The following is a 13,428-nucleotide window of genomic DNA, read 5'->3' on the forward strand; positions in this document are numbered from 1 at the left end:
ACTTAGTGTGCACTTTTGCCAACCAACTTGAGGTCATTTGACCTATCAAAATATACACAACACAACCTTAATCAAACATTAAAATACATTTGGTCGAAAAATCCACACATTCCAAAAAGCATTGAATATGAATAATTTTGCAAAAGTATAGTGTTTTTTTGTTTAGTTTTTTTGGTTCAGAGTCCTTTCTGCCATATGGCACACTTTAAAGCCCACAAAGAACTTAACTGAGTAAGTACACTTAAACTAAACAGTGCGGTAGTTTGGCAAATGGGTTCAGGAAAAATGTTTTTTTATCCATCCATCCATCCATCCATCCATCTTCTTCCGCTTATCCGAAGTCGGGTCGCGGGGGCAACAGCCTAAGCAGGGAAACCCAGACTTCCCTCTCCCCAGCCACTTCGTCTAGCTCTTCCCGGGGGATCCCGAGGCATTCCCAGGCCAGCCGGGAGACATAGTCTTCCCAACGTGTCCTGGGTCTTCCCCGTGGCCTCCTACCGGTCGGACGTGCCCTAAACACCTCCCTAGGGAGGCGTTCGGGTGGCATCCTGACCAGATGCCCGAACCACCTCATCTGGCTCCTCTCGATGTGAAGGAGCAGCGGCTTTACTTTGAGTTCCTCCCGGATGGCAGAGCTTTTCACCCTATCTCTAAGGGAGAGCCCCGCCACACGGCGGAGGAAACTCATTTCGGCCGCTTGTACCCGTGATCTTATCCTTTCGGTCATGACCCAAAGCTCATGACCATAGGTGAGGATGGGAACGTAGATCGACCGCTAAATTGAGAGCTTTGCCTTCCGGCTCAGCTCCTTCTTCACCACAACGGATCGATACAACGTCCGCATTACTGAAGACGCCGCACCGATCCACTCTTCCCCCACTCGTGAACAAGACTCCTAGGTACTTGAACTCCTCTACTTGGGCAGGGTCTCCTCCCCAACCCGGAGATGGCACTCCACCCTTTTCCGGGCGAGAACCATGGACTCGGACTTGGAGGTGCTGATTCTCATTCCGGTCGCTTCACACTCGGCTGCGAACCGATCCAGTGAGAGCTGAAGATCCCGGTCAGATGAAGCCATCAGGACCACATCATCTGCAAAAAGCAGAGACCTAATCCCGTGGCCACCAAACCGGATCCCCTCAACGCCTTGGCTGCGCCTAGAAATTCTGTCCATAAAAGTTATGAACAGAATCGGTGACAAAGGACAGCCTTGGCGGAGTCCAACCCTCACTGGAAACGGGTCCGACTTACTGCCAGCAATGCGGAACAAGCTCTGACACTGATCATACAGGGAGCGGACTGCCACAATAAGATAGTCCGGTACCACATACTCTCTGAGCACTCCCCACAGGACTTCCCGAGGGACACGGTCGAATGCCTTCTCCAAGTCCACAAAGCACATGTAGACTGGTTGGGCAAACTCCCATGCACCCTCAAGAACCCTGCCGAGAGTATAGAGCTGGTCCACAGTTCCACGACCAGGACGAAAACCACACTGTTCCTCCTGAATCCGAGGTTCAACTATCCGGCGAAGCCTCCTCTCCAGTACTTTTTAACCACTATTTTCTCACCGAAACCTGCTGATTGACATGTGGTCGGGATCCATGTTCTCTTGACCACGCTCTGATCCATAGGAAAGTTTCACCTCCAGGAATTTTAAACAAGGAATCACCGTGTGTTTGTGTGGCTAAAGGCTAAGGCTTCCCAACTCCATCTTTCTACTTTGACTTCTCCAATATTAATTGAACAAATTGCAAAAGATTCAGCAACACCGATGTCCAAAAAACTGTATAATTATGCCGTTAAAGCACATGACATTTAGCTGTGTGTGTGCGCGTCTCTCATACTTCCTAAAAACGCGTGACATCTTGCGGACACGTCATTCCGCGACGTTTTCAAGACGAAACTCCCGGGAAATTTAAAATTGCAATTTAGTAAACTAAAAAAGGCCATATTGGCATGTGTTGCAATGTTAATATTTCATCATTGATATATAAACTATCGGACTGCGTGGTGGGTAGTAGTGGGTTTCAGTAGGCCTTTAAGACTTCACTTGTAATTACACTTTCGTGGCGATAGGAGGTGGTAGCGGGACGGCTGGTAAATGGATAGAAGAAGAGTTCATTCAGCCATTACTCACTCAGCCAGGTCGAAGCCGCTAGTGGTGGAGGACAAGTCATTATCAAGCAGACAAAATGCTTTCTGTGCGAGTTGCAGCAGCTTTGGCTAGGACTCTCCCTAGAAGGGCTGGATTAGTAAGTATTCAACAAACATGCCAAACGTTCTCCAACTGCGTAAAACTGGAAGTATGCATTCGCTGTGTGCGTGAAGGGTAACGTCGCATTAATGTCAATGCCAGGAGGCCTCAAGCTGGCTTAGTTTGCTGTAGTAAATACTCTCTAAAATGCATGTAACATACATATAAGTACGTTTTGCATTTATAACAGTGAATCGGGCGTAAAATAAGTTTGTTATCAATGCCCTTGTGACACCAGTCTGCGCAGTCACGCAAATGTTAGCATGCATGCTAACTGTAGCACTAGCTTGCCACCCATTCAAGCAAGCTCTGAAGGTCAGCAAGCCTAACAGTGGCAGTCAGTGCTGCAATCCATTACACCTTTTTACTCATTTATCCTGCATGCTTTTAAGGAATGTAAGTTGCAATATTGTTTGCGGTCTGAGTGTATTTGCAATTGAATGTAACTTGTTTAATTCAGGTGTCAAAGACTCTGCCAGCGGTCTGCATTGGGGTCAACCACCTCCACACACACGGACCATGGCTGCAGAAAATTGGTAAGAAAGTCAACAAATATGATTTAAAATGTATATTAAAAAATAAAAAAATATATTTTTTTTTAAATATGAGATTATTGCTACTACCCTTTTGGAATTGAATTGTAAAATATCTAAACCAGTGGTTCTTAACCTGGGTTCGATCGAACCCTTGGGGTTCGGTGAGTCGGTCTCAGGGGTTTCGGCAGAGGTCAAAACACACCCGACTCATTGTCCCAATAAAAACTTCTCCCTATCGGCGTATGCAACACGGAACGACACAGGAGGTCCTTCTTACCGACAGCTATCAGACTGTATAATGCATATGTTCCTTCTTGACTGCACTTAAATGTAGAATATATTTATACTATTCATATATTATGTATGTAATATATGTTACATATTATGTATTATTATTATTGTCTATTGTGAGCCAACTGTGGTGCTGAATTTCCCCCAGAGAACAATAATGTACTTTCTATTCTATTCTATTTTGGATACGGTAACAGCAGAAGTAACACTGATTGGCAGGTGTATAATTTGTTGTGAGTTTATGCACTGTGTTGGTTTTGTTTTTTGAACAAGGTGATGTTCATGCACTGTTCATTTTGTGCACCAGTAAAAAAACATGGTAACACTTTAGTATGGGGAACATATTCTCCATTAATAATTGTTGCTTATTAACATGCAAATTAGTGACTTATTGGCTCTTAGCTAGTCATTATTAAGTACTTATCAATGCCTTATTCGGCATGGCCTCATTATAACCCTAACCCTCTAACCCTGGCGCTAACCCTAACTAAATAACTCTAAATTAAGTCGTTGTTACTTAGAATATGTTCTCCATACTAAAGTGTTACCAAAAACACATAAGTTTGTCTTGAATTAAAAAAAATTAATATATATATTTTTCACTAAGAAGGGTTCCGTGAATGTGCATATGAAACTAATGGGGTTCGATACCTCCAACAAGGTTAAGAACCACTGATCGAAACTATCTCAGGTTATGTCTACACTAAACCAGATAACCCCTTAAACCATCCATCCATTTTCTACCACTTGTCCCTTTGGGGGTCACGTTAGGGCTTGGCGATATGGCCTTTTTTTAATATCCTGATATTTTTAGGCCATATCGCGATACACGATATATATCTCGATATTTTGCCTTAGCCTTGAATGAACATTTGATACATATAAATCACAGCAATATGATGATTCTATGTGTCTACATTAAAACATTCTTGTTCATACTGCATTATTATATGCTCATTCTAAACTTAATGCAGAGAAGGAAATCACAATTAAGTCAATTGACCAAGACTATTTATTAAACAGTTATTAGCAGGTGACTTTTCAAATGATGCTACATATTAGCAGTAATGCTACTTTTGGTAGCAACGCTTGTGCCCCCACGCTTGACAAATTAAAGTTGTCTATTCGACATATTCCCGCTTGAAGCCAAACCACCGCCAGACGCTGGACCCCGTGCTGTTTTTCTTGGGAATTTATTCTTCCTTCATTTGTTACCAGATTTGCACCTTCTCTCTCTCGTATCATTTTTAATTTTCCTGAAGGAACTCTCCTGAAGGAATCAATAAAGTACTATCTATCTATCTATCTACTTCTCGCACGGCTTTGCTAGCCTCACAGCTAACATTACTCATGCTGCTACCTCTCTGCTTCCCGAGGGCGTATATGTATGTGACGTATGACGTGACAGTATGTGACGTATGTGAGAAGGTGCGCTTGCTCTTTGTGAGAAGGAGATGCAAGAAAGAGTGGGAAGAGCCTGTAGTGTAATGCCCGCAGCTAAAAGCAACTGCGTGAGAACGTATACTCGAACATGACGATATAGTCAGTTTCTATATCGCTCAGAGACAAACTCCGCGATATGGGTCACGGAATTATGCTGGAGCCTATCTCAGCTGCATTTGGGAAGTCGCCACCTCATCGGTGCTTCTCAAATATTTTAAGTTACGCGCCCCGGAGGAAGAAGAAAATATTGCACGCCCCCTTCACTCTCCATTGTGACTATAAATAGTATAATTTGTCCAAAAGTTGTTGTAACTATACCTCAGCATAGCATTGTTTTTTGATTGATTGATTGAAACTTTTGTTAGTAGATTGCACAGTTCAGTACATATTCCGTACAATTGACCACTAAATGGTAACACCCGAATAAGTTTTTCAACTTTAAGTCTGGGTCCACGTTAATCAATTCATGGTAAATGTGAGCTTATTATTATTAACGGATGTCTCCCACTGTGGTTACAGTGAAGCCAAGTACTACATATGCTTCATTATATTCTGGTATGGCAAAAAAAAAAAAGCATGTTCTCCGCCCCCCTGGCATCGCACTGCACCCCTCCCAGGGGGCCCGTCCCCACTGTTTGAGAGGGACTGCCTTAAACGAATAATTATTTAGCCTAAGCCCCGTTTCAGCCACACTAAACCATCGTTTAAGGTAACCCTCAAATATTTTTTTACATGGGTAAGCCCGCCGTGTATTCCTTGAATCTCCACACTAAGCTTTGTATGGACTCATTGCTCGTTTACAAACTCAGTTCGGAGAGGAAGGAAAGTCAGAAAGACTGCGCCACACATAGGCGGACGAAGGGGGGCAGGAAGTCTTAAACGACCAATTGTGTGTGCGTGTGTGGACAAGGATAAGGTTAGGTGGGATTTACCCTGAATAACTATATCCGGCTTAGTGTAAATGGAGCCTCAGTTTACAGAGTATTAATTTACAACAATGCAAACTTAGATTTTGTTACTTGAAACTAGAGGTTGAGTTCCAATATTGAACTTATGTTTTCACATGTTTTATTTTGACTTAGCAAATGCCTGTTTTTGTCGTTCAAAGGCACAGCTGAGGTGTCCTCTATTCTGGAAGAGAAGATCTTGGGAGCAGACACCTCAGCAGACTTGGAAGAAACGGGACGTGTGCTTTCCATCGGTGACGGTATTGCTAGGGTGTATGGACTGAGAAACGTGCAGGCTGAAGAGATGGTGGAATTCTCCTCTGGACTCAAGGTATGTTTGGAAGGGCACTAAAACCCTAATAGAATTGAGTAACATTTCTGCGGTTGTTACCCACTAGGGTATGTCTCTGAACTTGGAGCCCGACAACGTTGGTGTTGTCGTGTTTGGTAACGACAAGCTGATCAAGGAAGGTGACATTGTCAAGAGGACTGGCGCCATTGTGGACGTCCCCGTCGGTGAGGAGCTGCTTGGTCGCGTAGTGGACGCTCTGGGTAACGCCATCGATGGAAAGGTCAGTGAAGCCACTGATTTCAAGTAACGTGGGATTTATCCCAAAATTTTGATTTTTAAATTTTTTTTTTCCCTCCCATCGTTTCTCCATAGGGCCCTCTTGGATCCAAGATCCGTAGGCGTGTAGGTCTGAAGGCCCCTGGTATCATCCCTCGTATCTCTGTGAGGGAGCCCATGCAGACGGGCATCAAGGCTGTTGACAGTCTTGTGCCCATTGGCAGAGGCCAGCGAGAGCTCATCATTGGTGACAGGCAAACTGGGTGAGGAACCTTTTTAAAAAGACAAGGTTACACCTAGAGCTGTGCATATTTACATTCAAACACCATCTTCTTAAACCACTGTATTTTTAATTATGTGCACCATCCCCTGACTGGTGCCTACTGATATACTCCAACTTTGTACTTTTTTAACCAGCAACGTCCTATTAGGCCTGAGCCGATAACTTTTGCTGGACGATATACTGCTGTAAAGTCAGCATATTGGCTTGTCCGTTTGTGCTGATAGGTTTGATTTAGTTTGAAGCCGAAATATTCCCATATGATACAATTGCTTTGCAATTATCTCACTCACCTGCGACAAGCATGGCTCTGTCGCTGTCAGAATCCAGCAGTCCCGCCTTCACTCACAAAGACTAATATTGTGAATGACTGACAAGAGGGTTTACACTGTTCATCCAATTCTGCTGTTGAACCAACAAGCTCAGGTGCTGAGAGGTTTGCAGAGTGAAACGTCTTACACCCTGTTTGGAAGCAAGACATGAATAAATTACACACAGAACATGGCAATTTGTCGAGTTCATTTTTATTTATCGTTTGATTGCCCCGGCCTAGCTTTTATATTACTTCAATTTGTCTATTGTTTAAAAAATGGTTTTCTTAGGTAGCACACAATTAGGAATCAATAGCACTCTCTGCTGGTTAATGCCAGTTTTTACACTCCAGTACTGACTACAGATCTTTAGCCAACAAACTAATTGAGATCGGTTCAACAGCAACTGGTGCATAATCCAGCCATTTTCTACCGCTTGTCCCTTTCGGGTCTCGAGATGCTGAATAATTTACACAAATTTGTCTGTTGCCTCAAAGTATGGCTAACCGCCAATTCTTTGGCCAGTTGAGTTGTACAGTACATTTTTAAATGTGGACTACAATTTTTCTTTCGACAGCAAATTACTTGAATGTGTGTCAACAATGACCACCAAATTGCACCTATGCAAAGTGTGACTGTTTCTTCCATCTGCAGCAAAACCGCCATTGCCATCGACACCATCATCAACCAGAAGCGTTTCAACGAGGGCACTGACGAGAAGAAGAAGCTCTACTGCATCTACGTGGCCATCGGACAGAAGAGGTCCACCGTGGCTCAGCTGGTCAAGAGGCTGACCGACGCCGACGCAATGAAGTACACTATTGTGGTCTCGGCTACCGCCTCCGACGCCGCGCCCCTGCAGTACCTGGCCCCATATTCTGGCTGCTCCATGGGCGAGTACTTCAGGGACAACGGCAAGCACGCCCTCATCATCTATGACGATCTGTCCAAGCAGGTTAGTGTGACTTACCGTATTATTCGGATTATAAGTCACAGTTTTTTCATGGTTTTGCCGGGGGTGCGACTTATACCCTGGAGCGATTTATGTGTGAAATTATTAACACATTACCATTAAAATATCATATAATATTATTTATCTCATTCACATAAGAGACTAAGCGTATATCAGTATTCGTCACACACACATCGACCAATAAAAATTTAGCAGGTGTGGGTCATGGCAGAAGTGCATTGTGGGAAAAAAAAATGCTACCTGCTACTACTTCTGTACCTATGAAAATTGATCATTTCAACATTGGCGGTAACTTATAAAAACTGAGAAGGGCTGAACAAAAATGGCAATGAAAAGGAAATCATACTGAAGGTTACAAGCTGGAAGTAGTGAAATATGCAGCAGAAAACGGCAATCGAGCAGCAGAAAGAATGTTTGGAGTAAGCGAGAAACTTGTAAGGGACTGGCGAAAAGCGACGGCTACTCCTACTGAAATGAAGAAAACTAAAAAAGCTAATCGTGCGCTAAAAGCTAGGTGGCCATAGCTCGAGGAAAGAATTCACAAATGGATGCTTGAACAATGTGCTGCCAGGAGTGGCTTGTCAACCATACAGTTTTCACTATTCTTTATTTTAAATTGCCTTTCAAATGTCTATTCTTGGTATTGGATTTTATCAAATAAATTTCCTCCCAAAATGCGACTTATGCTTTAGTGCGACTTGTATATGTTTTTTTTCTTTTTTTTATGCATTTTCGGCCGGTGCCACTTGTACTCCGGAGCGACTTATAATCCAAAAAATATGGTAAAAATGTCCGCTTCCTGTGAGAGGACACATGACTCAAGTGTTCTTTCTCGCCAGGCCGTTGCCTATCGTCAAATGTCCCTGCTGCTGCGTAGGCCTCCCGGCCGCGAAGCCTACCCCGGCGATGTCTTCTACTTGCATTCGCGTCTGCTGGAGAGAGCCGCCAAAATGAATGACAACTTCGGAGGCGGCTCCCTCACAGCTCTCCCTGTCATCGAGACCCAGGCCGGCGACGTGTCCGCCTACATCCCCACCAACGTCATCTCCATCACAGACGGGCAGGTTTGTCCCCCCACTTGTCTTTTGTCCAATCAATTTCACCGGTCTTTTTACATGAACTTTCTTCATGGATATAGATTTTCTTGGAGACAGAGCTGTTCTACAAGGGAATCCGTCCTGCCATCAACGTGGGTCTCTCCGTGTCCAGAGTGGGTTCTGCTGCCCAGACCAAAGCCATGAAGCAGGTCAGTCTGAATGTTTCCTTTCATTTAACTTTAGATGCTTTTATCTAGAACCATTCTTATCTTCCTAGGTGGCCGGTACCATGAAGCTGGAGCTGGCCCAGTACCGTGAGGTGGCCGCTTTTGCTCAGTTCGGTTCAGATTTGGACGCCGCCACGCAGCAGCTCCTCAACAGGGGCGTCAGGCTCACTGAGCTGCTCAAGCAAGGACAATACTGTGAGTGTTGGCTAAATGATTCCTGTGGTTTTAATAAAAACAAAGAATATGCAGTACAGCGGAACCTTGGTGTACAAACTTAATTGGTTCCCGAACAGGGTTCATAAATCGAAAAGTTCATATAGTGAAGTACATTTTTCCATACAATGCTACACTGGGTTGAGGACATGTCAAATTTGCAGGACAACGCTAGAATGTGTCATCGTTTATTATCACAATATAATGATAAAATTAAAAGCTCTCATTTATATTGTATATCGCCTTATCGCGCAACCCTATTTGGCATTCAGAGGATGAGCAGGATTGCATTACATTTACAATTCCGCATTTGTGACCTCACAGCAAGTGGTGATCTACTGTATACAAAAAATGTGGTTATATAACTAGGCAATTGGATCAACTTGGTCCTCAGGCAAAAAATACTAATTTCCTATTCTGTACATCAGTGTTTTTCAACCACTGTGCTGCGGCACATTAGTGTGCCGTCAGACGCAGTCTGGTGTGCCGTCAGACGCAGTCTGGTGTGCCGTGGGAGATTATCTAGTTTCACCTATTTGGGTTAAAACCACTACGAGGATGTCGTAGTGGTTTGTGCAGCCCTTTGAGACACTAGTGATTTAGGGCTATATAAGTAAACATTGATTGATTGATTACAAATATTTTTTGCAAACCAGTAATTATAGTCTGCAAATGATGTGTTGTTGTTGAGTGGTCGGTGTTGTCTAGAGCTCGGGAGAGTAACCGTGTATCAGTAGGTGGCAGCAGGTAGATTGCTTTGTAGATGTTGGAAACAGCGGTAGGCAGTGTGCAGGTAAAAAGGTGTCTTGTGCTTAAACCAAAAATAAGCAAAATGCGAGTGCCCCTAAAAAAGGCATTGAAGCTTAGGGAAGATTATGAAGAACGAAACTAAGAATGAACTGGCTACAAAGTAAACAAAAAACAGAATGCTGGACGACAGCAAAGACTTACTGTGGAGCAAAGATAACGTCCACAATGTATATCCGAACATGACATGACAATGAACAATGTACCCATAAAGAAGGATAAAAACAATAATATATTCTTAATTGCTAAAATAGATGCGGGAAATATTGCTAAAGGAAGACATGAAACTGCTACAGGAAAATACCAAAAAAGAGAAAAAGCCACCAAAATAGGAGCGCAAGACAAAAACTAAAACACTACACACAGGAAAAAAGCAAAAAAGTCAAAATAAGTCACGGCATGATGTGACAAGTCGTGACAGTCCACCTACTTTGAGACAAGAGCTATATTGATGCATGGTTGGTTATGGTTTAAAGTCATAACCAACAATTGTGACAACAACTTTTTACTGTCAACTGAGTTTTGTTTTTTTTAATGATTTCTGCTGGTGGTGTGCCTCCCGGATTTTTTCAATGCAAAAAATGTGCCTTGGCTCAAAAAAGGTTGAAAAACACTGCTGTACATCATACTGTAGAGCAGTGCTTCTCAAATAGTGGGGAGGGTCACCCTGGGGAGGCATGGTGCGATACCAGGGGGCGCCCGTGGAACATGCTTTCTTTTTTTTTTTTTTTGCCGTACCAGACTGAAGAAGTATATGGAGCACTTGGCTTTACTGTAACCACACTGGGAGATGAGGAAAGACCAATGTGTGGTTTGCTCTTAATGTTGTTAAGCTTACAACGCAGAGGTATAGTTATAACAATTTTGTAGACAAATTATACTATTTATGGTGGCGAGTGGGTGGGGCACAAAATATTTTCTTCTTTATTCTTCCACATAACAGAAAATTATTGAGAATCACTGATAGAGAGGAATATTAAAAATAAAATGAAAGCAAATCACGGCTAATTCAAACTCGAAAGAACATACATTTACAAGTCCCCTGTTTGCACCTTCTAGGTCCCATGGCCATCGAGGAGCAGGTGACAGTTATTTACGCCGGAGTCAGGGGTCACCTGGACAAGATGGAGCCCAGCAAGATCACAAAGTTCGAGAAGGCTTTCCTGCAGCACGTCCTCAGCCAGCAACAAGACCTGCTCGCTGCAATCAGGTAAGACCTCTCACTGAACGTTTGTAGTTCTCACATTTGAACTTCAAATGTAAAAAAATAAAATGCTGTTTCAGGGTCGACGGCATGATCTCGGAGGCGTCCGATGCCAAACTGAAGCAGATAGTTCTGACCTTCCTGTCCAGTTTTGAGTAAAAGCAGGTCAGCACTTGTCTTGCCTTCAGTGTCAGTCCCCCTTCTAAATATGACTTCTATGTATGTGAACACACTGAAGGCCTCCATGTACAGATATGTCAAAATAATAAAATTTTACAAACCTACCAAACTGTTAAATTATTGTTCTCAGCAGATTGCAGCATCATCAGAGAACATGTTTGGATGATGGGAAGCACTTGAGGACACATGATGCGCTCGGCCGGTGTCGGGATGCAAGTGTGTTTCTTTTTGTGTTTTTAGAGGAAGAACTTATCCTATGACGGCGTCAAATGTTTAACATGGTAATAAATTGTGTAACATAAATAACATTGTTTAATGTTTTTACCGACTGGATGAAATAAAACAAGTTGAGAAAATAAATGCTCTAACTTTGACAGAGGCAAACAACTGATGCCTAACTGTTGTTTATTTTAAACACATATGCAATATACATAACTTTTTTTAATGTTGTTATCCACAAATTATTATAAGCACAGTTCTACTTTCATATCTTGCTGTTCCACATTAAGTCTTGTTACAGTGTCTTCCTGCTGGAAAACGTTGAAAGGACATGAGAAAGTCCCTCTGCTGGATGTGATAGATAGATAGATAGTACTTTATTGATTCCTTCAGGAGAGTTCCTTCAGGAAAATTAAAATTCCAGCAGCAGTGTACAGAGTTGAGATCACTTTAAAAAAAGTAAAAAGTAAATAATGGGGGTTTAAATGGAAACAAAATAGAGAAATATCACAATAAGAATAAAAAATACAATGCAACAATGGGAATAAAATTATAACAGTAAAATAAGAATATAACAAGACAAAGTAGGCAGTAGTGACCATGTTATGAAAACGTATTGCACTGTTATTGTTTTGCATCCCCTGTCATCCTAGTGCCCCCTGCCCCCCTTTCCCAGACAAGAGTTGTACAGTCTAATGGCGTGTGGGACAAAGGAGTTTTTGAGTCTATTAGTCCGGCACTTGGGATGAAGCAGTCTAGCACTGAACAGGCTCCTCTGGCTACTAACTGTATGCAGAGGGTGACTGGCATCATCCAGGATGCTCACTAGTTTGTCCACAGTCCTCTTCTCTGCCACCGTCACCAGTGAGTCCAGTTTCATTCCCATTGTGGAACCGGCCCGCCTGATCAGTCTCTCAAGTCAGGAGGTGTCCTTCTTAGATGTACTACCCCCCCCCAGCACACTACCATGTAGAACAGAACACTGGCAACCACAGACTGGTAGTACATCCACAGGAGTTTTCTACAAATGTTGGAGTGCAGTCTCCTGAGGAAGTACAGCCTGCTCTGTCCTTTCTTGTACTGGTGGTCCGTGTTGACAGTCCGTTCCAGCTTATTGTCCACCCAAACCCCGAGGTACTTGAATGAGTCCACGGTCTGTACCTCAACTCCCTCGATCACAATAGGTTGTGACCGTGGACTCGACCTCCCAAAGTCAATGACCAGCTCCTTTCGTCTTTGACGGATTAAGCTGCAAGAGGTTCGTGTGGCACCAGACAACAAAGTCCCTCACCAGGTTCCGAAACTCCTCCTCTCTGCCGTCCCTGATGCACCCGACGATGGCTGTGTCATCCGCGTACTTCTGGATGTGACACAGCTCTGAGTTGTAGCAGAAGTCAGCGGTGTACAGGGTGAAGAGAAGAGGGGCCAGCACCGTTCCCTGCGGTGCGCCGGTGCTGCTGATCACAGTATCAGACATGATGTCCTTCAGTCTGAGTACTGTGGCCTGTCGGTGAGGTAGTTCGAAATCCAGGCAACCAGGCAGGGGTCCACTCGCATTTTGTAGAGCTTGTCCTGCGGGAGGCGGGGCTGGATGGTATTAAAGGCACTCGAGAAGTCCAGGAACAGGATCCTCACAGTGCCATTTCCCTTATCCAGGTGTGAGTGGGCTCTGCAGCGGGTAAAGGATAAGCAGGTAAAGGTAGCCTCCGCCACGCCAACGCCTTCCTGGTACGCAAACTGCAGGCTGTCCTGGGCATGTTGCACGATAGCACTTTTTTTTTTTCCATCCCCTGCAGATCGCACCAACAACTCACTTTCTGTTTGAGGTAACATTTTAAAAAACACTTTAAAGGCAGAGAAAAGCTAACCAGTATTCAGAGATAGAAGCAAATGCAATATAAACCCCTTGAGCGTCAAAATAGTAAGATGTGTATC

The 13,428-nt window shown here is 43.6% G+C and overlaps 1 protein-coding gene across 3 annotated transcripts; it reads left to right on the plus strand.

The window, feature by feature from the left end:
- The first annotated feature begins 2,097 nt into the window (after positions 1-2,097).
- Positions 2,098-11,661, plus strand: LOC133552022 (ATP synthase subunit alpha, mitochondrial-like). 3 transcript variants are annotated; one of them, XM_061899289.1, is made up of 12 exons: positions 2,098-2,255; positions 2,718-2,793; positions 5,636-5,805; positions 5,873-6,046; positions 6,139-6,305; positions 7,288-7,588; positions 8,446-8,670; positions 8,745-8,852; positions 8,921-9,065; positions 10,950-11,100; positions 11,175-11,259; positions 11,405-11,661. In XM_061899289.1, the coding sequence occupies exons 1-11, from the start codon at positions 2,196-2,198 to the stop codon at positions 11,251-11,253; spliced, it is 1,656 nt and encodes a 551-aa protein (XP_061755273.1). In that variant the 5' UTR covers positions 2,098-2,195; the 3' UTR covers positions 11,254-11,259; positions 11,405-11,661. The 3 variants fall into 3 exon arrangements, with proteins under 3 accessions (XP_061755273.1, XP_061755262.1, XP_061755255.1); XM_061899278.1 differs by having other exon boundaries at positions 11,408-11,661; XM_061899271.1 differs by lacking the exon at positions 11,405-11,661 and having other exon boundaries at positions 11,175-11,383.
- The last annotated feature ends 1,767 nt before the right edge of the window (positions 11,662-13,428 follow it).

The sequence above is a fragment of the Nerophis ophidion genome, linkage group LG01, assembly GCF_033978795.1.
Source record: "Nerophis ophidion isolate RoL-2023_Sa linkage group LG01, RoL_Noph_v1.0, whole genome shotgun sequence".
Taxonomy (NCBI): Eukaryota; Metazoa; Chordata; class Actinopteri; order Syngnathiformes; family Syngnathidae; genus Nerophis; species Nerophis ophidion.

What these genes read in the sequence shown, in the direction of transcription:
- LOC133552022 (XM_061899289.1), top strand. Translation starts at nt 2,196, where the DNA reads ATGCTTTCTGTGCGAGTTGCAGCAGCTTTGGCTAGGACTCTCCCTAGA. An exon ending in ATTGGTGACAGGCAAACTGG is followed by an intron (nt 6,306 to 7,287) that starts GTGAGGAACCTT and finishes TTCCATCTGCAG; the next exon opens with CAAAACCGCCATTGCCATCG. An exon ending in ATGACGATCTGTCCAAGCAG is followed by an intron (nt 7,589 to 8,445) that starts GTTAGTGTGACT and finishes CTTTCTCGCCAG; the next exon opens with GCCGTTGCCTATCGTCAAAT.